Source organism: Oscarella lobularis, chromosome 9 (genome assembly GCF_947507565.1).
Source record: "Oscarella lobularis chromosome 9, ooOscLobu1.1, whole genome shotgun sequence".
Classification (NCBI taxonomy): Eukaryota; Metazoa; Porifera; class Homoscleromorpha; order Homosclerophorida; family Oscarellidae; genus Oscarella; species Oscarella lobularis.
Window position 1 is genome coordinate 285509 of NC_089183.1, and position 24959 is coordinate 310467.

Here is a 24959-nt window from a genome sequence, read left to right on the forward strand (position 1 = left end):
GCAAACTGAGGACAATGAGGTTTCAATATGGTCGCGTCAAAAAAACAACAGATCCTAAAAACATGCATACAAATGAAAAAGAACAGATAGCCGGAGGTTTTCACGGCATGTGGCACGATTTTCCCGAGCACGCAATGAATTTCTTCAAGCGATCCTATCAAAAATTTAATACCTATAAATTAATAATTAAAAAATTGCTTACTTTCATCATAGCTTGAATTTTAGGATCAAGTTCTTTGACGGAATTCTTAGTTTGCCAAAGATCCTAAAAGGAGAATTTTCTCTATCACGAAAGAAAATTCGCTCTGTTACAGTATCACCTTATCTATATCATAGAACTCCTGAAAATTGGACGTGCTCAAATCAACGGGAGCATCGTCTAAATCATCAATTAATGAATACTCTCTAATTCATTGGACGTTTCACCGGTTGGAAAAAATTCGGCGTACAACGTATTGTTTCCTGTCTCGAGCGATCGAATTGCTACAAAAGTGTTGTTCTTGCAGTCTGGAGAAACCCCGTTGCAGCAGGTAAAATTAATTAAACAATGAAATTAAGCCCCACCGTGCCTAAACACTTGAGGATCCATTTGAACCATGCACGGAGTTCCCTCCCCGAAATATTCAACGAGAAAATCCGAACGCCACTAGTAGAAAACGAGTCCCCTAGTGAGACGAAATGCGGCCTATCTAAACTACTATACTTCGTCTGCCTTCTGCTCGTTCATCAAAACGTTTTTGAGACTTTGGCCATCGACGTCTTCTGGAATAGCGGCACCAGCCAAATCCAAAAACGTTGGCAACTTTATGCAAGTCGTTTTAGCAACTATAGCGTCTTATTCTCGATTACCGGTTACCAAATCAATGTTCAGTGCAATCATATCCGTCGTGGCGTTCTTGGAGACGCCTGGACCGCGAACGATGAGAGGAACGCGAATGTCCTCGTCATACGGTTGACGCTTTTCACCCTAAGTAACACCCCATAACCTCTACAGAGTCTATCATTTCGAGCAAATAAAAATCCTTAACTCAAACTACTGTAAGCAGACTCGGAGCCCTTGAGAAGTTCTTACCTGTTGATTGAACTGTCCTAGATGATATCCTACAAAAAGGAATTGACAATGAAAGAGGTCTTCTTATCGAACGATCTCTCTCACCGTGATCACTGTTATAGAAAATAAAAGTGTCGTCTATGAAACCGGATTTCTAGGCAATTTAGTCTAGCGTTGCTACAGAAACGGAGGAGACAATACCTCCAGAGTCATCAGAACCTCTTCGACCAAATCTTGCACGGAAAGCAAAGTCTCCCATCTCTGACGACACAATTGATCGACGATTTCCATAGTCTGATTCGTCATAGATGGAGTCCCTATAAATAAAATAAAAACCGAATTAACCCTAGGTCTTCATCCTGACCTTCTGCTATAATCCAGTGCTTGTCTTTCCCTTCGAAGTGATACGAAGGCGTTCGAGGTGCCGTGCGATTGGCAAACGTATTGTTGTACTGAGGCGCGGGAGTAGCCGGACGATGCGGTGCCGGCGTGGAGACGTACATAAAAAAAGGCGACTCGCCTAAAGACGAATTTTCAATAATAAAACAAGTCTCAATAATTGGACTACTGTGATTTGATTTCGCGTCTTGAATAAAAGCAATGGCTTCGCGTTTAACGACGTCCGTAAAATAATCGTTTTTGTAGTCGTTTCCGTGTGTTTCTTTGACTCCGTCATTGGACACGGAATAGTGATAAAATTTGCTACAGACCGTAGTATTTTATTTTGCTCCCTTTTCACCGCTATATCACCTCTACCTGTTTCCCACCAATCCAAACCATTTCGACCAGCCAGGAGGCACGTGACTCACGTTGACCCCCGATGGTTTCAACGCATAATTATTGAGATATTTACCTTGAGGGAGAACTCTTATCAAAGGGAGAATACTAGCAGACTAGGTTGGTACCAAAAAATCCCGTTCTATATCCGGCTTTTGTCATATAAGCTCCTATTGTCTTCTGCTCATTCATATCGCGCCACGACTGGGCGTTGCATCCACGTCCCACATTATTTTCATACGTCTTGTGATTATGCGTATATTTACCCGTCAACGTAGATGATCTATACATAAATGCAAATTTAATGAATAGATTAATCCCCTGCACGTGACAATGAATGGCCCCTCCTCCTCCCTTCTCCACGAACCTCGATGGACAACAAACTGGATGAGTCACGAAAGCGTTTTTGAAAAAGGTGCCCTCTTCGATCATCATGCTGTGAAGCTTCGGCTGCACGTCGAGCGAATTCAATTTCACGTCTTGGTCATCGGTGATGATGAATACTGCAAGACCGTACAGTGAAACGGACTGAAACGGAGTCTTGGTTACCTATATTAGGCTGTTTTGCCTCGAGGGATGCCCAAAGGGTCGCAAGAACGACGAGAAGGCAAAGAGATCTCATTCTAATGATATCGTCACGTGCTTGGCGTAGCGCGCTCGCATACTTTGAATCTAAAATTTCAAAAGAATATTTTCTTGTATCTCTGAACGTTCTTGTTTTCTTGTCGCTTCGAGTAGCAAAGAAATTAATAAACCAATAACTACTCTTTTCTTATCCTACTAGGAATATAAATATGTTCCGACATTTATATAGTGATCCTGCAGATAACGTTTCCAGTGAACCAAGGATCTACGTACCATGCTGTACGATGGATGTGTGTACGTATAAATATGTGAAACTGAAAGTGACTATTTAGCGAGCAAGCGCACAGAAGCCGGATGGAAAGCTCTGCAGTGATCCTTAGCACAGCTCCTTCTCCCGCCACTTCTCTTTCTCCCGCCACTTCTCTTTCTCCCTATGAAGTCGAGTGCATTATAAACGGCACGGAAAAATCTTTGGAAGTAGCCACATTTCCGGGTCTGAAGTTTGATTATTTTTGGCTGATTTTGACCTTGTTTGTTCTTATCGGAAACATGGTTGTTCTTATATGGCTATGCTCTCGTCCCAGGGAACACAGGAACAGCATCGCATCAATACTTGTTATCAACTTGGCTCTCGCCGACTTTCTTTTGGGCATTCAAATGTCAGTGCGTCTATTTCTAACTCAACGACCCTGTTACACGCTTAGATACGAAAAGCCAGCCAAAATTTTCTGCGCTATTTCTGTTGCACTCCAATCGATGAGTGTTTCGCTTTCAGGAATGGTAACGGCGACAATGCCTCTGTACTACGCAACTACCGTGTTTGGTTCATGCTGCGTGTGTTGCTTGGGACAGCCACAGTGCACTCGCAAAAGAATAATATTAGTCATTGGTGTGGAATGGATTATTGCGGGTTCGTTCACAGGATTTCAGCTGTACCCGTTTTCTTTTTCGGACTGCTCTTTTGTGCTGTCTTCCCCAATCGAAAACAATAATGCTTTCATCGTCCTGTTGCTTACAGTTGTCCCGATCACCTACACATGCATACTGGTAAAACTCAGAAGACAGACGAGCTGGCAGAATTCAACTGTGCTTACAGGAATGGGAATAAGGCTCTTCGCCATTGCGTTTCTCACATTTGCATGCTGGACGGCGTATACCGTGCTGTATGACGCGGCTCTTACGAATTCACGTACGCGGCTCTCTTATGACGATGCATGTGTGCTTTCGATGATAGCCATTATAAACCCACTGGTTTTCACAATATTTTCACGCCCCTTCTGCCAGTTTGCTAAAAGAATGTGGATACGTCTTCGTTTCATGTGCGGACACGCACTTCCAATGAGCAACATAGCATCGCGTAGCGAAGAATCAAATCTTTTTCAGGACGACACGCCAGGAGAGGAAACTACTGAATCTACTGACAACACCATAGAAGTGTAACTGTAACTGTGGGTTTTGATCCTAGCATCATAGATGCTAGCACAATCTTATTACTCTTGATGTCAGTGTTATTTCTCTAATCCATCACTGCTACGGTTTTTCAATAAGTACTGCCTTGGTTTACATGTCGCACTCTACATGTGTACACACTTGCAACACGCACGCGCGTGACTAAGAGACTCCGCGTCCACAGCCTGATGGTACTACACAATTTATCAATCCTTGTCGCTTTCTAACATACGCTACTTTTCTAAAGACAACGGAAGACCGAAGCAGCAGCGGCACGCAAGAGTTAGGTCAGTTAGGGCCTCGCCTATTGACCATTGGCATGCATAAGGCAATGTGCAAAGCCCCACAATTCACTTACTCCTATCTAGGAGATGCGCTTAGCAACGACGACGACAACTCTCGCCAGACAGAGGGAGAAACAAGAGAAACAAGAGACAGGCACGGTTACTAAGAAGGGGAACAGTAAACACATCCTATCTCTACGGGTGTGTTGACAGGAAATCAAACACGGAAGCGGGCGGGACATCGTTCGTTCGAGGTAAGAAAGAAAAGAGAATAAGATAATCCGTGTAAAATCTCCTCCAGCTGATCGGCTTAAAGACCTCAACGATGTATCTACCTCGCTGAAGAAACATTACACGCCCAAGGAGAAAATGTACCACCTCATTATATGAAGTTGTTCTGTCTCTACGTCACACATTTATCCTATACTACAGATTGGGGCCCTTTCTTCCCGACATTGACACCAATCTAACCCCCTACGTTTCAACTCAGGTGGCAAACTACTTGATATATCAGGTAACGCGGCGTCAATTGCCTGTACCATTCCTAACTTAATTCTGAAGCCGACTAAAATACCAGCCAACGGCGTTTACCGCCAAAGAGCCACAGCACAAAAAATAACAGGTACAGTAACGCGAATTTTTCTGTGCTAACGGATATACATTATTACCTGTACTTAGATCCTGAAAAAGATCTAAGTATGAGCAGGTAACGAATGTGCTTAGTGCAATACTTCCCTGCTACTTTGTTCCTAGAGCAACTCCATCTCCTAAACCTCTCAACTTTTCTTATCCGCCAATACCCAAGTAAGCCTCGCACATAAATCCCTACACATCATCCTAAATACTGTCCTTGCAGACGAAGAGGAAAAATTCCCGTCACCGTGCCAAAGGAATTTTTCAAACGCGAAAAAAATCGCGAACTTCTTCGTCTACCAAAAATACCGAGCCTCCGAGCGTCTATGCCGGCTTCCTCCTCGTCAACCAATCAACTCAGTCACGCCGAGGTGCTCGCCTTTCGCGAGGCGCTCACTAAGCTGCAAGAGACTCACGCCAGCGAAAGAGCACGAGACGACTACCGTCGAGCCGAAGTCGATTGTCGAAAATTTCGCTTGGACAAACTAATGCCGAAATCTCGACCGGTATTTCGGGAGGCTCTCAAGTCGTACATGAGTACGTCAAAGGGCGCAAAAGAAGCGGCTACAAAGGTCGCCACCAAATCTCTAGGTTAGGGGAGTCAGTGCTTGGGGACTTAGACTACGGATTATGATATGTTTAGACTAGAGTAGAAGTGGACTCTATTGTCGATTTTGTATGGCTCCTACCCCTGAACTTATCTCTAAATTTCGTATGGTACAGATGACGAGGAACCGTTGGCACTACTTTAATTAAATGTATTCTTACCTGTTATATCTTTAATCTTTGAGAGACTCCAACAGAATGATTTTGGACCTACAAATAAACAGGAATTTTGTTATGCGTTTGTAGCGCGAGTATGACAATCAAAGCGGCTTCGCATGACGCGTCTGTGCCAAAATTCGGAGTCACGTCTTTGCGTGATTTTCAGCTGACCTGTCAGCGGCTTCTACATCTATTATATAGTTCATTTACGAACGTCAGTAAAGTTCTTTGTGAAGGAAGAAACGCAGGCGCGTTCGGGAACGTACGCCTGATGATAGACGCATCCTGGAAATAAATCAATTGCACGTACGTCGCCACAACTTCAATAGAAAACAGGTACCGGAATCGAAGACGGCAAGAGCGGACGATTCCGTCCCCCCGCCGGCGTTCTCTTGCAACGACAACGTGCTGACAGGACACGTGCAGCTGAGGCCAGAGAATCAATAAAAATCCGAAGTCTCTATGATACTTACTTGTCTAAGTGCACGTGAATTCCCCAGTGGCACGCTAGGGTAATAGTAAAATTTGAATTTTTAAGCAATTTACGTTATCCTTCTTACCTGCATCTTCAAGAAACCGTGCAGACGATCCGGACTGAACAAGAACAGGCTGAGAAACGAAAGAAAAGAATCATTAAAATCCAATTTCTGTTTAAATTGAGGGCCTAATCTTTAATTCTTAGAGCCTAAATATTAAATTGAGGGCCTAATCTTTAATTCATAAGGCCTAAAGATTAAATTGAGGGCCTAATCTTTGATTCTAAGGACCTAAATATTAAATTGAGAGTCTAATCTTTAATTCATAAGGCCTAAAGATTAAATTGAGGGCCTAATCTTTGATTCTAAGGACCTAAATATTAAATTGAGGGTCTAATCTTTAAATCTTAGGGCCTAAATATTAAATTGAGGGCCTAATCTTTGATTCTTAGGGACTAAATATCAAATTGAGGGCCTAATCTTTAATTCTTTAGGCCTAAATATTAATTTGAGGGCCTAATCTTTGATTCTTAGGGACTAATTATTAAATTGAGGGCCTAATCTTTGATCCTAAGGACATAAATATTAAATTGAGGGTCTAATCTTTAATTCTTAGGGCCTAAATATTAAATTGAGGGCCTAATCTTTGATTCTTTAGGCCTAAATAATAATTTGAGGGCCTAATCTTTGATTCTTAGGGCCTAATTATTAAATTGAGGGCTTAATGTTTGATTCTTAGGGACTAAATATCAAATTGAGGGCCTAATCTTTAATTCTTTAGGCATAAATATTAATTTGAGGGCCTAATCTTTGATTCTTAGGGCCTAATTATTAAATTGAGGGCCTAATCTTTGATTCTAAAGACCTAAATATTAAATTGAGGGTCTAATCTTTAATTCTTAGGGCCTAAATATAAAATTGAAAGACTAATATTTGATTCTTAGGGCCTAAATATTAAATTGAGGGCCTAATCTTTAATTCTTAGGACCTAATTATAAAATTGAGGGCCTAATCTTTGATTCTAAGGACCTAAATATTAAATTGAGGGTCTAATCTTTAATTCTTAGGGCCTAAATATTAAATTGAGGGCCTAATCTTTGATTCTTAGGGCCTAAATATAAAACTGAGGGCATAATCTTTAATTCTTAGAGCCTAAATATTAAATTGAGAGCCTAATCTTTAATTCTTAGGGCCTAAATATTAAATTGAGAGCCTAATCTTTAATTCTAAAGACCTAAATATTAAATTGCGAGCCTAATCTTTGATTCTAAGGATCTAAATATTAAATTGAGGGCCTAATCTTTGATTCTAAGGACCTAAATATTAAATTGAGGGCCTAATCTTTGATTCTAAAGACCTAAATATTAAATTGAGGGCCTAATCTTTGATTCTAAGGACTTAAATATTAAATTGAGGGTGTAATCTTTAATTCTTAGGGCCTAAATATTAAATTGAGGGCCTAATCTTTGATTCTTAGAGCCTAATTATAAAATTGAGGGCCTAATCTCTAATTCTTTAGGCCTAAATATTAATTTGAGGGCCTAATCTTTGATTCTTAGGGCCTAATTATTAAATTGAGGGCCTAATCTTTGATTCTAAGGACCTAAATATTAAATTGAGGGTCTAATCTTTAATTCTTAGGGCCTAAATATTAAATTGAGGGCCTAATCTTTGATTCTTAGGGCCTAAATATTAAATTGAGGGCCTAATCTTTGATTCTCAGGGCCTAAATATAAAATTGAGGGCCAAATCTCTAATTCTTTAGGCCTAAATATTAATTTGAGGGCCTAATCTTTGATTCTTAGGGCCTAATTATTAAATTGAGGGCCTAATCTTTGATTCTTAGGACCTAAATAAAAAATTGAGGGCCTAATCTTTAATTCTTAGGGCCTAAATATTAAATTGAGAGCCTAATCTTTAATTCTAAAGACCTAAATATTAAATTGCGAGCCTAATCTTTGATTCTAAAGATCTAAATATTAAATTGAGGGCCTAATCTTTGATTCTAAAGACTTAAATATTAAATTGAGGGTCTAATCTTTAATTCTTAGAGCCTAAATATTAAATTGAGGGCCTAATCTTTGATTCTTAGGGGCTAAATATTAAATCGAGGGCCTAATTTTTAATTCTAAGGGCCTAAATATAAAATTGAGGGCATAATCTTTAATTCTTAGAGCCTAAATATTAAATTGAGGGCATAATCATTGATTCGTAGGGACTAAATATTAAATTGAGGGCCTAATGTTTAATTCTTAGGGCCTTAATATTACATTGAGGGTCTAATCTTTAATTCTTAGGGCCTAAATATTAAATTGAGGGCCTAATCTTTGATTCTTAGGGACAAAATATAAAATAGAGGGCCTAATCTTTGATTCTTAAGGCCTAATTATAAATTGAGGGCATAATCTTTGATTCTTAGGGCCTAAATATAAAATTGAGGGCCTAATCTTTGATTCTTAGAGCCTAAATATAAAATTGAGGGCCTAATCTTTGATTCTTAGGGCCAAAATATAAAATTGAGAACCTAATCTCTAATTCTTTAGGCCTAAATATTAATTTGAGGGCCTAATCTTTGATTCTTAGGGCCTAATTATTAAATTGAGGGCCTAATCTTTGATTCTTAGGGCCTAAATAAAAAATTGAGGGCCTAATCTTTAATTCTTAGGGCGTAAATATTAAATTGAAAGACTAATCTTTGATTCTTAGGGCCTAAATATAAAATTGAGAACCTAATCTCTAATTCTTTAGGCCTAAATATTAATTTGAGGGCCTAATCTTTGATTCTTAGGGCCTAATTATTAAATTGAGGGCCTAATCTTTGATTCTTAGGGCCTAAATATTAAATTGAGGGCCTAATCTTTGATTCTTAGGGCCTAAATATTAAATTGAGGGCCTAATCTTTAATTCTAAGGACCTAAATATTAAATTGCGGGCCTAATCTTTGATTCTAAGGACCTAAATATTAAATTGAGGGCCTAATCTTTGATTCTAAGGACCTAAATATTAAATTGAGGGCCTAATCTTTGATTCTAAGGACTTAAATATTAAATTGAGGGTGTAATCTTTAATTCTTAGGGCCTAAATATTAAATTGAGGGCCTAATCTTTGATTCTTAGGAACTAAATATCAAATAGAGGGCCTAATCTTTGATTCTTAGGGCCTAATTATAAAATTGAGGGCCTAATCTTTGATTCTAAGGACCTAAATATTAAATTGAGGGTCTAATCTTTAATTCTTAGGGCCTAAATATTAAATTGAGGGCCTAATCTTTGATTCTTAGGGCCTAAATATTAAATTGAGGGCCTAATCTTTGATTCTTAAAGACTAAATATCAAATTGGGGGCCTAATCTTTAATTCTTTAGGCCTAAATATTAATTTGAGGGCCTAATCTTTGATTCTTAGGGACTAATTATTAAATTGAGGGCCTAATCTTTGATCCTAAGGACATAAATATTAAATTGAGGGTCTAATCTTTAATTCTTAGGGCCTAAATATTAAATTGAGGGCCTAATCTTTGATTCTTTAGGCCTAAATAATAATTTGAGGGCCTAATCTTTGATTCTTAGGGCCTAATTATTAAATTGAGGGCTTAATGTTTGATTCTTAGGGACTAAATATCAAATTGAGGGCCTAATCTTTAATTCTTTAGGCATAAATATTAATTTGAGGGCCTAATCTTTGATTCTTAGGGCCTAATTATTAAATTGAGGGCCTAATCTTTGATTCTAAAGACCTAAATATTAAATTGAGGGTCTAATCTTTAATTCTTAGGGCCTAAATATAAAATTGAAAGACTAATATTTGATTCTTAGGGCCTAAATATTAAATTGAAGGCCTAATCTTTAATTCTTAGGGCCTAATTATAAAATTGAGGGCCTAATCTTTGATTCTAAGGACCTAAATATTAAATTGAGGGTCTAATCTTTAATTCTTAGGGCCTAAATATTAAATTGAGGGCCTAATCTTTGATTCTTAGGGCCTAAATATAAAATTGAGGGCATAATCTTTAATTCTTAGAGCCTAAATATTAAATTGAGAGCCTAATCTTTAATTCTTAGGGCCTAAATATTAAATTGAGAGCCTAATCTTTAATTCTAAAGACCTAAATATTAAATTGCGAGCCTAATCTTTGATTCTAAGGATCTAAATATTAAATTAAGGGCCTAATCTTTGATTCTAAGGACCTAAATATTAAATTGAGGGTCTAATCTTTAATTCTTAGGGCCTAAATATAAAATTGAGGGCCTAATCTCAAATTCTTTAGGCCTAAATATTAATTTGAGGGCCTAATCTTTGATTCTTAGAGCCTAATTATTAAATTGAGGGCCTAATCTTTGATTCTAAGGACCTAAATATTAAATTGAGGGTCTAATCTTTAATTCTTAGGGCCTAAATATTAAATTGAGGGCCTAATCTTTGATTCTTAGGGCCTAAATATTAAATTGAGGGTCTAATCTTTAATTCTTAGTGCCTATATATTAATTTGAGGGCCTAATCTTTGATTCTTAGGGCCTAATTATTAAATTGAGGGCCTAATCTTTGATTCTTAGGACCTAAATAAAAAATTGAGGGCCTAATCTTTAATTCTAAAGACCTAAATATTAAATTGCGAGCCTAATCTTTGATTCTAAAGATCTAAATATTAAATTGAGGGCCTAATCTTTGATTCTAAAGACTTAAATATTAAATTGAGGGTCTAATCTTTAATTCTTAGAGCCTAAATATTAAATTGAGGTCCTAATCTTTGATTCTTAGGGGCTAAATATTAAATCGAGGGCCTAATTTTTAATTCTAAGGGCCTAATTATAAATTGAGGGCATAATCTTTGATTCTTAGGGCCTAAATATAAAATTGAGGGCCTAATCTTTGATTCTTAGAACCTAAATATAAAATTGAGGGCCTAATCTTTGATTCTTAGGGCCTAAATATAAAATTGAGAACCTAATCTCTAATTCTTTAGGCCTAAATATTAATTTGAGGGCCTAATCTTTGATTCTTAGGGCCTAATTATTAAATTGAGGGCCTAATCTTTGATTCTTAGGGCCTAAATAAAAAATTGAGGGCCTAATCTTTAATTCTTAGGGCGTAAATATTAAATTGAAAGACTAATCTTTGATTCTTAGGGCCTAAAGATAAAATTGAGAACCTAATCTCTAATTCTTTAGGCCTAAATATTAATTTGAGGGCCTAATCTTTGATTCTTAGGGCCTAATTATTAAATTGAGGGCCTAATCTTTGATTCTTAGGGCCTAAATATTAAATTGAGGGCCTAATCTTTGATTCTTAGGGCCTAAATATTAAATTGAGGGCCTAATCTTTAATTCTAAGGACCTAAATATTAAATTGCGGGCCTAATCTTTGATTCTAAGGACCTAAATATTAAATTGAGGGCCTAATCTTTGATTCTAAGGACCTAAATATTAAATTGAGGGCCTAATCTTTGATTCTAAGGACTTAAATATTAAATTGAGGGTGTAATCTTTAATTCTTAGGGCCTAAATATTAAATTGAGGGCCTAATCTTTGATTCTTAGGAACTAAATATCAAATAGAGGGCCTAATCTTTGATTCTTAGGGCCTAATTATAAAATTAAGGGCCTAATCTTTGATTCTAAGGAACAAAATATTAAATTGAGGGTCTAATCTTTAATTCTTAGGGCCTAAATATTAAATTGAGGGCCTAATCTTTGATTCTTAGGGCCTAAATATTAAATTGAGGGCCTAATCTTTGATTCTTAGAGCCTAAATATAAAATTGAGGACCAAATCTCTAATTCTTTAGGCCTAAATATTAATTTGAGGGCCTAATCTTTGATTCTTAGGGCCTAATTATTAAATTGAGGGCCTAATCTTTGATTCTTAGGGCCTAAATAAAAAATTGAGGGCCTAATCTTTAATTCTTAGGGCCTAAATATTAAATTGAGAGCCTGATCTTTAATTCTTAGGGCCTAAATATTAAATTGAGAGCCTAATCTTTAATTCTAAAGACCTAAATATTAAATTGCGAGCCTAATCTTTGATTCTAAGGATCTAAATATTAAATTGAGGGCCTAATCTTTGATTCTAAAGACTTAAATATTAAATTGAGGGTCTAATCTTTAATTCTTAGAGCCTAAATATTAAATTGAGGGCCTAATCTTTGATTCTTAGGGGCTAAATATTAAATCGAGGGCCTAATTTTTAATTCTAAGGGCCTAAATATTAAATTGAGGGCATAATCTTTAATTCTTAGGGCCTAAATATAAAATTGAGGGCATAATCTTTAATTCTTAGAGCCTAAATATTAAATTGAGGGCATAATCATTGATTCGTAGGGACTAAATATTAAATTGAGGGCCTAATGTTTAATTCTTAGGGCCTTAATATAAAATTGAGGGCCTAATCTTTAACTCTTAGGTCCTAAATATTAAATTGAGGGCCTAATCTTTAAGTCCAAGGACTTAAATATTAAATTGAGGGCCTAATGTTTGATTCTACGGACTTAAATATTAAATTGAGGGTCTAATCTTTAATTCTTAGGGCCTAAATATTAAATTCAGGGCCTAATCTTTGATTCTTAGGGACAAAATATAAAATAGAGGGCCTAATCTTTGATTCTTAAGGCCTAATTATTAAATTGAAGGCCTAATCTTTGATTCCAAGGACTTAAATATTAAATTGAAGGTCTAATCTTTGATTCTTAGGGCCTAAATATAAAATTGAGGGCCTAATCTTTAATTCTTAGGGCCTAAATATTAAATTGAGAGCCTAATCTTTAATTCTTAGGGCCTAAATATTAAATTGAGAGCCTAATCTTTAATTCTAAAGACCTAAATATTAAATTGCGAGCCTAATCTTTGATTCTAAGGATCTAAATATTAAATTGAGGGCCTAATCTTTGATTCTAAAGACTTAAATATTAAATTGAGGGTCTAATCTTTAATTTTTAGAGCCTAAATATTAAATTGAGGGCCTAATCTTTGATTCTTAGGAGCTAAATATTAAATCGAGGGCCTAATTTTTAATTCTAAGGGCCTCAATATTAAATTGAGGGCCTAATCTTTAATTCTTAGGGCCTAAATATAAAATTGAGGGCATAATCTTTAATTCTTAGAGCCTAAATATTAAATTGAGGGCACAATCATTGATTCGTAGGGACTAAATAATAAATTGAGGGCCTAATGTTTAATTCTTAGGGCCTTAATATAAAATTGAGGGCATAATCTTTAACTCTTAGGTCCTAAATATTAAATTGAGGGCCTAATCTTTAATTCCAAGGACTTAAATATTAAATTGAGGGCCTAATGTTTGATTCTACGGACTTAAATATTAAATTGAGGGTCTAATCTTTAATTCTTAGGGCCTAAATATTAAATTGAGGGCCTAATCTTTGATTCTTAGGGACAAAATATCAAATAGAGGGCCTAATCTTTGATTCTTAAGGCCTAATTATTAAATTCAGGGCCTAATCTTTGATTCCAAGGACTTAAATATTAAATTGAGGGTCTAATCTTTGATTCTTAGGGCCTAAATATAAAATTGAGGGCCTAATCTTTGATTCTTAGAGCCTAAATATAAAATTGAGGGCCTAATCTTTGATTCTTAGGGCCTAAATATAAAATTCAGAACCTAATCTCTAATTCTTTAGGCCTAAATATTAATTTGAGGGCCTAATCTTTGATTCTTATGGCCTAATTATTAAATTCAGGGCCTAATCTTTGATTCTTAGGGCCTAAATAAAAAATTGAGGGCCTAATCTTTAATTCTTAGGGCGTAAATATTAAATTGAGAGACTAATCTTTGATTCTTAGGGCCTAAATATTAAATTGAGGGCCTAATCTTTGATTCTTAGGGCCTAAATATTAAATTGAGGGCCTAATCTTTGATTCTTAGGGCCTAAATATTAAATTGAGGGCCTAATCTTTAATTCTAAGGACCTAAATATTAAATTGCGGGCCTAATCTTTGATTCTAAGGACCTAAATATTAAATTGAGGGCCTAATCTTTGATTCTAAGAACTTAAATATTAAATTGAGGGTCTAATCTTTAATTCTTAGGGCCTAAATATTAAAATGAGGGCCTAATCTTTAATTTTAAAGACCTTAATATTAAATTGAGGGCCTAATCTTTGATTCTTAGGGACAAAATATAAAATAGAGGGCCTAATCTTTGATTCTTAAGGCCTAATTATTAAATTGAGGGCCTAATCTTTGATTCCAAGGACTTAAATATTAAATTGAGGGTCTAATCTTTGATTCTTAGGGCCTAAATATAAAATTGAGGGCCTAATCTTTGATTCTTAGGGCGCAAATATTAAATTGAGAGACTAATCTTTGATTCTTAGGGCCTAAATATTAAATTGAGGGCCTAATCTTTGATTCTTAGAGCCTAAATAAAAAATTGAGGGCCTAATCTTTAATTCTTAGGGCGCAAATATTAAATTGAGAGACTAATCTTTGATTCTTAGGGCCTAAATATTAAATTGAGGGCCTAATCTTTGATTCTTAAAGCCTGAATAAAAAATTGAGGCCCTAATCTTTAATTCTTAGGGCCTAAATATTAAATTGAGGGTCTAATCTTTAATTCTTAGTGCCTAAATATTAAATTGAGGGCCTAATCTTTGATTCTTAGGGCCTAAATATTACATTGAGGACCTAATCTTTGATTCTTAGGGCCTCAATATTAAATCGAGGGCCTAATCTTTAATTCTTAGAGCCAAAATATTAAATTGAGGGCCTAATCTTTAATTCTAAGGACCTAATTATTAAATTGAGGGTCCAATCTTTAATTCTAAGGGCCTAAATATTAAATTGAGGGCCTAATCTTTAATTCTTTAGGCCTAAATATTAATTTGAGGGTCTAATAATTGATTCTTAACGACTAAATATCAAATTGAGGGCCTACTCTTTAATTCTTTAAGCCTAAATTTTAATTTGAGGGCCTAATCTTTGATTCTTAGGGCCTAATTATTAAATTGAGGGCCTAATCTTTGATTCTTAGGGCCTAAATATTAAATTGAGGGCCTAGCCTTTAATTCTAAGGGCCTAAATATTAAATTGAGGACCTAATCTTTGATTCTTAGGGCCTAAATATAAAATTGAGGGTCTAATCATTGATTCTTAGGGACTAAATATCAAATTGAGAGCCTAATCTTTAATTCTTTAGGCCTAAATTTTAATTTGAGGGCCTAATCTTTGATTCTTAGGGCCTAATTATTAAATTGAGGGCCTAATCTTTGATTCTTAAAGCCTAAATAAAAAATTGAGGGGCTAATCCTTAATTCTTAGGGCCTAAATATTAAATTGAGAGACTAATCTTTGATTCTTAGGGCCTAAATATTAAATTGAGAGACTAATCTTTGATTCTTAGGGCCTAAATATTAAATCGAGGGCCTAATCTTTAATTCTAAGGGCCAAAATATTAAATTGAGGGCCTAATCTTTAATTCTAAGGACCTAAATATTAAATTGAGGGCCTAATCTTTGATTCTAAGGACCTAAATATTAAATTGAGGGCCTAATCTTTGATTCTAAGAACTTAAATATTAAATTGAGGGTCTAATCTTTAATTCTTAGGGCCTAAATATTAAAATGAGGGCCTAATCTTTAATTTTAAAAACCTTAATATTAAATTGAGGGCCTAATCTTTGATTCTTAGAGCCTAAATATTAAATTGAGGGCCTAATCTTTGATTCTTAGGGCCTAAATATTACATTGAGGGCCTAATCTTTGATTCTTAGGGCCTCAATATTAAATCGAGGGCCTAATCTTTAATTCTTAGAGCCAAAATATTAAATTGAGGGCCTAATCTTTGATTCTTAGGGCCTAAATATAAAATTGAGGGCCTAATCTTTGATTCTTAGGGCCTAAATATAAAATTGAGGTCCTAATCTTTAATTCTTAGAGCCTAAATATTAAATTGAGGGCCTAACCTTTAATTCTAAGGACCTAAATATTAAATTGAGGGCCTAATCATTGATTCTTAAAGCCTAAATAAAAAATTGAAGGCCTAATCTTTAATTCTTAGGGCCTAATTATTAAATTGAGAGACTAATCTTTGATTCTTAGGGCCTAAATATTAAATTGAGGGCCTAATCTTTGATTCTTAGGGCCTAAATATTAAATCGAGGGCCTAATCTTTAATTCTAAGGGCCAAAATATTAAATTGAGGGCCTAATCTTTAATTCTAAGGACCTAAATATTAAATTGCGGGCCTAATCTTTGATTCTAAGGACCTAAATATTAAATTGAGGGCCTAATCTTTGATTCTAAGAACTTAAATATTAAATTGAGGGTCTAATCTTTAATTCTTAGGGCCTAAATATTAAAATGAGGGCCTAATCTTTAATTTTAAAAACCTTAATATTAAATTGAGGGCCTAATCTTTGATTCTTAGAGCCTAAATATTAAATTGAGGGCCTAATCTTTGATTCTTAGGACCTAAATATTACATTGAGGGCCTAATCTTTGATTCTTAGGGCCTCAATATTAAATCGAGGGCCTAATCTTTAATTCTTAGAGCCAAAATATTAAATTGAGGGCCTAATCTTTGATTCTTAGGGCCTAAATATAAAATTGAGGGCCTAATCTTTGATTCTTAGGGCCTAAATATAAAATTGAGGTCCTAATCTTTAATTCTTAGAGCCTAAATATTAAATTGAGGGCCTAACCTTTAATTCTAAGGACCTAAATATTAAATTGAGGGCCTAATCATTGATTCTTAAAGCCTAAATAAAAAATTGAAGGCCTAATCTTTAATTCTTAGGACCTAATTATTAAATTGAGGGCCTAATGTTTGATTCTTAGGGCCTAAATATAAAATTGAGGGCCTAATCTTTAATTCTAAGTTCCTAAATATTAAATTGAGGGCCTAATCTTTAATTCTAAGGACCTAAATATTAAATTGAGGGTGTAATCTTTAATTCTTAGGGCCTAAATATTAAATTGAGGGCCTAATCTTTGATTCTTAGGGCCTAAATATTAAATTGAGGGCCTAATCTTTGATTCTTAGGGACTAAATATTAAATTGAGGGCCTAATCTTTAATTCTTAGGGCCTAAATATTACATTGAGGGCCTAATCTTTGATTCTTAGGGCCTAAATAAAAAATTGAGGGCCTAATCTTTAATTCTTAGGGCCTAAATATTAAATTGAGAGACTAATCTTTGATTCTTAGGGCCTAAATATTAAATTGAGGGCCTAATCTTTGATTCTTAGGGCCTAAATATTAAATTGAGGGCCTAATCTTTGATTCTTAGGGCCTAAATATTAAATTGAGGGCCTAATCTTTAATTCTAAGGACCTAAATATTAAATTGCGGGCCTAATCTTTGATTCTAAGGACCTAAATATTAAATTGAGGGCCTAATCTTTGATTCTAAGAACTTAAATATTAAATTGAGGGTCTAATCTTTAATTCTTAGGACCTAAATATTAAAATGAGGGCCTAATCTTTAATTTTAAAGACCTTAATATTAAATTGAGGGCCTAATCTTTGATTCTTAGGGACAAAATATAAAATAGAGGGCCTAATCTTTGATTCTTAAGGCCTAATTATTAAATTGAGGGCCTAATCTTTGATTCCAAGGACTTAAATATTAAATTGAGGGTCTAATCTTTGATTCTTAGGGCCTAAATATAAAATTGAGGGCCTAATCTTTGATTCTTAGGGCGCAAATACTAAATTGAGAGACTAATCTTTGATTCTTAGGGCCTAAATATTAAATTGAGGGCCTAATCTTTGATTCTTAGAGCCTAAATAAAAAATTGAGGGCCTAATCTTTAATTCTTAGGGCGCAAATATTAAATTGAGAGACTAATCTTTGATTCTTAGGGCCTAAATATTAAATTGAGGGCCTAATCTTTGATTCTTAAAGCCTGAATAAAAAATTGAGGCCCTAATCTTTAATTCTTAGGGCCTAAATATTAAATTGAGGGTCTAATCTTTAATTCTTAGTGCCTAAATATTAAATTGAGGGCCTAATCTTTGATTCTTAGGGCCTAAATATTACATTGAGGGCCTAATCTTTGATTCTTAGGGCCTCAATATTAAATCGAGGGCCTAATCTTTAATTCTTAGAGCCAAAATATTAAATTGAGGGCCTAATCTTTAATTCTAAGGACCTAATTATTAAATTGAGGGTCCAATCTTTAATTCTAAGGGCCTAAATATTAAATTGAGGGCCTAATCTTTAATTCTTTAGGCCTAAATATTAATTTGAGGGTCTAATAATTGATTCTTAACGACTAAATATCAAATTGAGGGCCTACTCTTTAATTCTTTAAGCCTAAATTTTAATTTGAGGGCCTAATCTTTGATTCTTAGGGCCTAATTATTAAATTGAGGGCCTAATCTTTGATTCTTAGGGCCTAAATATTAAATTGAGGGCCTAGCCTTTAATTCTAAGGGCCTAAATATTAAATTGAGGACCTAATCTTTGATTCTTAGGGCCTAAATATAAAATTGAGGGTCTAATCATTGATTCTTAGGGACTAAATATTAAATCGAGGGCCTAATCTTTAATTCTAAGGGCCAAAATATTAAATTGAGGGCCTAATCTTTAATTCTAAGGACCTAAATATTAAATTGAGGGCCTAATCTTTGATTCTAAGGACCTAAATATTAAATTGAGGGCCTAATCTTTGATTCTAAGAACTTAAATATTAAATTGAGGGTCTAATCTTTAATTCTTAGGGCCTAAATATTAAAATGAGGGCCTAATCTTTAATTTTAAAGACCTTAATATTAAATTGAGGGCCTAATCTTTGATTCTTAGAGCCTAAATATTAAATTGAGGGCCTAATCTTTGATTCTTAGGGCCTAAATATTACATTGAGGGCCTAATCTTTGATTCTTAGGGCCTCAATATTAAATCGAGGGCCTAATCTTTAATTCTTAGAGCCAAAATATTAAATTGAGGGCCTAATCTTTGATTCTTAGGGCCTAAATATAAAATTGAGAACCTAATCTCTAATTCTTTAGGCCTAAATATTAATTTGAGGGCCTAATCTTTGATTCTTAGGGCCTAATTATTAAATTGAGGGCCTAATCTTTGATTCTTAGGGCCTAAATAAAAAATTGAGGGCCTAATCTTTAATTCTTAGGGCGTAAATATTAAATTGAAAGACTAATCTTTGATTCTTAGGGCCTAAATATAAAATTGAGAACCTAATCTCTAATTCTTTAGGCCTAAATATTAATTTGAGGGCCTAATCTTTGATTCTTAGGGCCTAATTATTAAATTGAGGGCCTAATCTTTGATTCTTAGGGCCTAAATATTAAATTGAGGGCCTAATCTTTGATTCTTAGGGCCTAAATATTAAATTGAGGGCCTAATCTTTAATTCTAAGGACCTAAATATTAAATTGCGGGCCTAATCTTTGATTCTAAGGACCTAAATATTAAATTGAGGGCCTAATCTTTGATTCTAAGGACCTAAATATTAAATTGAGGGCCTAATCTTTGATTCTAAGGACTTAAATATTAAATTGAGGGTGTAATCTTTAATTCTTAGGGCCTAAATATTAAATTGAGGGCCTAATCTTTGATTCTTAGGAACTAAATATCAAATAGAGGGCCTAATCTTTGATTCTTAGGGCCTAATTATAAAATTGAGGGCCTAATCTTTGATTCTAAGGAACAAAATATTAAATTGAGGGTCTAATCTTTAATTCTTAGGGCCTAAATATTAAATTGAGGGCCTAATCTTTGATTCTTAGGGCCTAAATATTAAATTGAGGGCCTAATCTTTGATTCTTAGAGCCTAAATATAAAATTGAGGACCAAATCTCTAATTCTTTAGGCCTAAATATTAATTTGAGGGCCTAATCTTTGATTCTTAGGGCCTAATTATTAAATTGAGGGCCTAATCTTTGATTCTTAGGGCCTAAATAAAAAATTGAGGGCCTAATCTTTAATTCTTAGGGCCTAAATATTAAATTGAGAGCCTGATCTTTAATTCTTAGGGCCTAAATATTAAATTGAGAGCCTAATCTTTAATTCTAAAGACCTAAATATTAAATTGCGAGCCTAATCTTTGATTCTAAGGATCTAAATATTAAATTGAGGGCCTAATCTTTGATTCTAAAGACTTAAATATTAAATTGAGGGTCTAATCTTTAATTCTTAGAGCCTAAATATTAAATTGAGGGCCTAATCTTTGATTCTTAGGGGCTAAATATTAAATCGAGGGCCTAATTTTTAATTCTAAGGGCCTAAATATTAAATTGAGGGCATAATCTTTAATTCTTAGGGCCTAAATATAAAATTGAGGGCATAATCTTTAATTCTTAGAGCCTAAATATTAAATTGAGGGCATAATCATTGATTCTTAGGGCCTAAATATTAAAATGAGGGCCTAATCTTTAATTTTAAAAACCTTAATATTAAATTGAGGGCCTAATCTTTGATTCTTAGAGCCTAAATATTAAATTGAGGGCCTAATCTTTGATTCTTAGGGCCTAAATATTACATTGAGGGCCTAATCTTTGATTCTTAGGGCCTCAATATTAAATCGAGGGTCTAATCTTTAATTCTTAGAGCCAAAATATTAAATTGAGGGCCTAATCTTTGATTCTTAGGGCCTAAATATAAAATTGAGGGCCTAATCTTTGATTCTTAGGGCCTAAATATAAAATTGAGGTCCTAATCTTTAATTCTTAGAGCCTAAATATTAAATTGAGGGCCTAACCTTTAATTCTAAGGACCTAAATATTAAATTGAGGGCCTAATCATTGATTCTTAAAGCCTAAATAAAAAATTGAAGGCCTAATCTTTAATTCTTAGGGCCTAATTATTAAATTGAGGGCCTAATCTTTAATTCTAAGGACCTAAATATTAAATTGCGGGCCTAATCTTTGATTCTAAGGACCTAAATATTAAATTGAGGGCCTAATCTTTGATTCTAAGAACTTAAATATTAAATTGAGGGTCTAATCTTTAATTCTTAGGGCCTAAATATTAAAATGAGGGCCTAATCTTTAATTTTAAAGACCTTAATATTAAATTGAGGGCCTAATCTTTGATTCTTAGGGACAAAATATAAAATAGAGGGCCTAATCTTTGATTCTTAAGGCCTAATTATTAAATTGAGGGCCTAATCTTTGATTCCAAGGACTTAAATATTAAATTGAGGGTCTAATCTTTGATTCTTAGGGCCTAAATATAAAATTGAGGGCCTAATCTTTGATTCTTAGGGCGCAAATATTAAATTGAGAGACTAATCTTTGATTCTTAGGGCCTAAATATTAAATTGAGGGCCTAATCTTTGATTCTTAGAGCCTAAATAAAAAATTGAGGGCCTAATCTTTAATTCTTAGGGCGCAAATATTAAATTGAGAGACTAATCTTTGATTCTTAGGGCCTAAATATTAAATTGAGGGCCTAATCTTTGATTCTTAAAGCCTGAATAAAAAATTGAGGCCCTAATCTTTAATTCTTAGGGCCTAAATATTAAATTGAGGGTCTAATCTTTAATTCTTAGTGCCTAAATATTAAATTGAGGGCCTAATCTTTGATTCTTAGGGCCTAAATATTACATTGAGGGCCTAATCTTTGATTCTTAGGGCCTCAATATTAAATCGAGGGCCTAATCTTTAATTCTTAGAGCCAAAATATTAAATTGAGGGCCTAATCTTTAATTCTAAGGACCTAATTATTAAATTGAGGGTCCAATCTTTAATTCTAAGGGCCTAAATATTAAATTGAGGGCCTAATCTTTAATTCTTTAGGCCTAAATATTAATTTGAGGGTCTAATAATTGATTCTTAACGACTAAATATCAAATTGAGGGCCTACTCTTTAATTCTTTAAGCCTAAATTTTAATTTGAGGGCCTAATCTTTGATTCTTAGGGCCTAATTATTAAATTGAGGGCCTAATCTTTGATTCTTAGGGCCTAAATATTAAATTGAGGGCCTAGCCTTTAATTCTAAGGGCCTAAATATTAAATTGAGGACCTAATCTTTGATTCTTAGGGCCTAAATATAAAATTGAGGGTCTAATCATTGATTCTTAGGGACTAAATATCAAATTGAGAGCCTAATCTTTAATTCTTTAGGCCTAAATTTTAATTTGAGGGCCTAATCTTTGATTCTTAGGGCCTAATTATTAAATTGAGGGCCTAATCTTTGATTCTTAAGGCCTAAATAAAAAATTGAGGGGCTAATCCTTAATTCTTAGGGCCTAAATATTAAATTGAGAGACTAATCTTTGATTCTTAGGGCCTAAATATTAAATTGAGAGACTAATCTTTGATTCTTAGGGCCTAAATATTAAATCGAGGGCCTAATCTTTAATTCTAAGGGCCAAAATATTAAATTGAGGGCCTAATCTTTAATTCTAAGGACCTAAATATTAAATTGCGGGCCTAATCTTTGATTCTAAGGACCTAAATATTAAATTGAGGGCCTAATCTTTGATTCTAAGAACTTAAATATTAAATTGAGGGTCTAATCTTTAATTCTTAGGGCCTAAATATTAAAATGAGGGCCTAATCTTTAATTTTAAAAACCTTAATATTAAATTGAGGGCCTAATCTTTGATTCTTAGAGCCTAAATATTAAATTGAGGGCCTAATCTTTGATTCTTAGGGCCTAAATATTACATTGAGGGCCTAATCTTTGATTCTTAGGGCCTCAATATTAAATCGAGGGTCTAATCTTTAATTCTTAGAGCCAAAATATTAAATTGAGGGCCTAATCTTTGATTCTTAGGGCCTAAATATAAAATTGAGGGCCTAATCTTTGATTCTTAGGGCCTAAATATAAAATTGAGGTCCTAATCTTTAATTCTTAGAGCCTAAATATTAAATTGAGGGCCTAACCTTTAATTCTAAGGACCTAAATATTAAATTGAGGGCCTAATCATTGATTCTTAAAGCCTAAATAAAAAATTGAAGGCCTAATCTTTAATTCTTAGGGCCTAATTATTAAATTGAGAGACTAATCTTTGATTCTTAGGGCCTAAATATTAAATTGAGGGCCTAATCTTTGATTCTTAGGGCCTAAATATTAAATCGAGGGCCTAATCTTTAATTCTAAGGGCCAAAATATTAAATTGAGGGCCTAATCTTTAATTCTAAGGACCTAAATATTAAATTGCGGGCCTAATCTTTGATTCTAAGGACCTAAATATTAAATTGAGGGCCTAATCTTTGATTCTAAGAACTTAAATATTAAATTGAGGGTCTAATCTTTAATTCTTAGGGCCTAAATATTAAAATGAGGGCCTAATCTTTAATTTTAAAAACCTTAATATTAAATTGAGGGCCTAATCTTTGATTCTTAGAGCCTAAATATTAAATTGAGGGCCTAATCTTTGATTCTTAGGGCCTAAATATTACATTGAGGGCCTAATCTTTGATTCTTAGGGCCTCAATATTAAATCGAGGGCCTAATCTTTAATTCTTAGAGCCAAAATATTAAATTGAGGGCCTAATCTTTGATTCTTAGGGCCTAAATATAAAATTGAGGGCCTAATCTTTGATTCTTAGGGCCTAAATATAAAATTGAGGTCCTAATCTTTAATTCTTAGAGCCTAAATATTAAATTGAGGGCCTAACCTTTAATTCTAAGGACCTAAATATTAAATTGAGGGCCTAATCATTGATTCTTAAAGCCTAAATAAAAAATTGAAGGCCTAATCTTTAATTCTTAGGGCCTAATTATTAAATTGAGGGCCTAATGTTTGATTCTTAGGGCCTAAATATAAAATTGAGGGCCTAATCTTTAATTCTAAGTTCCTAAATATTAAATTGAGGGCCTAATCTTTAATTCTAAGGACCTAAATATTAAATTGAGGGTGTAATCTTTAATTCTTAGGGCCTAAATATTAAATTGAGGGCCTAATCTTTGATTCTTAGGGCCTAAATATTAAATTGAGGGCCTAATCTTTGATTCTTAGGGACTAAATATTAAATTGAGGGCCTAATCTTTAATTCTTAGGGCCTAAATATTACATTGAGGGCCTAATCTTTGATTCTTAGGGCCTAAATAAAAAATTGAGGGCCTAATCTTTAATTCTTAGGGCCTAAATATTAAATTGAGAGACTAATCTTTGATTCTTAGGGCCTAAATATTAAATTGAGGGCCTAATCTTTGATTCTTAGGGCCTAAATATTAAATTGAGGGCCTAATCTTTGATTCTTAGGGCCTAAATATTAAATTGAGGGCCTAATCTTTAATTCTAAGGACCTAAATATTAAATTGCGGGCCTAATCTTTGATTCTAAGGACCTAAATATTAAATTGAGGGCCTAATCTTTGATTCTAAGAACTTAAATATTAAATTGAGGGTCTAATCTTTAATTCTTAGGACCTCAATATTAAAATGAGGGCCTAATCTTTAATTTTAAAGACCTTAATATTAAATTGAGGGCCTAATCTTTGATTCTTAGGGACAAAATATAAAATAGAGGGCCTAATCTTTGATTCTTAAGGCCTAATTATTAAATTGAGGGCCTAATCTTTGATTCCAAGGACTTAAATATTAAATTGAGGGTCTAATCTTTGATTCTTAGGGCCTAAATATAAAATTGAGGGCCTAATCTTTGATTCTTAGGGCGCAAATATTAAATTGAGGGACTAATCTTTGATTCTTAGGGCCTAAATATTAAATTGAGGGCCTAATCTTTGATTCTTAGAGCCTAAATAAAAAATTGAGGGCCTAATCTTTAATTCTTAGGGCGCAAATATTAAATTGAGAGACTAATCTTTGATTCTTAGGGCCTAAATATTAAATTGAGGGCCTAATCTTTGATTCTTAAAGCCTGAATAAAAAATTGAGGCCCTAATCTTTAATTCTTAGGGCCTAAATATTAAATTGAGGGTCTAATCTTTAATTCTTAGTGCCTAAATATTAAATTGAGGGCCTAATCTTTGATTCTTAGGGCCTAAATATTACATTGAGGGCCTAATCTTTGATTCTTAGGGCCTCAATATTAAATCGAGGGCCTAATCTTTAATTCTT

General features: G+C 34.2%; 3 protein-coding genes across 3 annotated transcripts in view; 1 reads left to right on the forward strand and 2 right to left on the reverse strand.

Annotated features, from left to right (window-relative positions):
* Positions 1-6: 6 nt before the first annotated feature.
* On the reverse strand, positions 7-2489 carry LOC136191253 (N-acetylglucosamine-6-sulfatase-like). Its single transcript, XM_065979562.1, has 16 exons — positions 2378-2489; positions 2196-2331; positions 1957-2111; positions 1808-1904; positions 1620-1753; positions 1416-1571; positions 1253-1368; positions 1157-1205; positions 1073-1101; positions 857-967; positions 704-802; positions 565-646; positions 427-507; positions 321-379; positions 203-265; positions 7-154 (listed from the first exon to the last, which is right to left on the reverse strand). Exons 1-16 carry the CDS (start codon positions 2448-2450, stop codon positions 101-103), a joined length of 1494 nt encoding a protein of 497 aa, XP_065835634.1. The 5' UTR covers positions 2451-2489; the 3' UTR covers positions 7-100.
* Positions 2490-4024: 1535 nt separating this feature from the next.
* LOC136190861 (uncharacterized) lies at positions 4025-5620 on the forward strand. The gene is made up of 10 exons (XM_065979144.1): positions 4025-4053; positions 4110-4149; positions 4231-4300; positions 4360-4400; positions 4448-4517; positions 4579-4660; positions 4708-4768; positions 4825-4852; positions 4900-4950; positions 5003-5620. The coding sequence occupies exons 1-10, from the start codon at positions 4051-4053 to the stop codon at positions 5373-5375; spliced, it is 819 nt and encodes a 272-aa protein (XP_065835216.1). The 5' UTR covers positions 4025-4050; the 3' UTR covers positions 5376-5620.
* A 60-nt stretch (positions 5621-5680) lies between these two features.
* Positions 5681-24959, reverse strand: part of LOC136190859 (BLOC-2 complex member HPS5-like) — a 40927-nt gene continuing 21648 nt past the window's right edge. Inside the window, exons 26-29 of the mRNA XM_065979142.1 lie at positions 6105-6153; positions 6018-6051; positions 5885-5970; positions 5681-5829 (exon numbers count right to left, since the gene is read on the reverse strand). Coding sequence (XP_065835214.1) covers positions 5747-5829; positions 5885-5970; positions 6018-6051; positions 6105-6153 — 252 coding nt within the window. The 3' untranslated portion in view covers positions 5681-5746. The remainder of the gene's footprint in view (positions 5830-5884; positions 5971-6017; positions 6052-6104; positions 6154-24959) is intronic.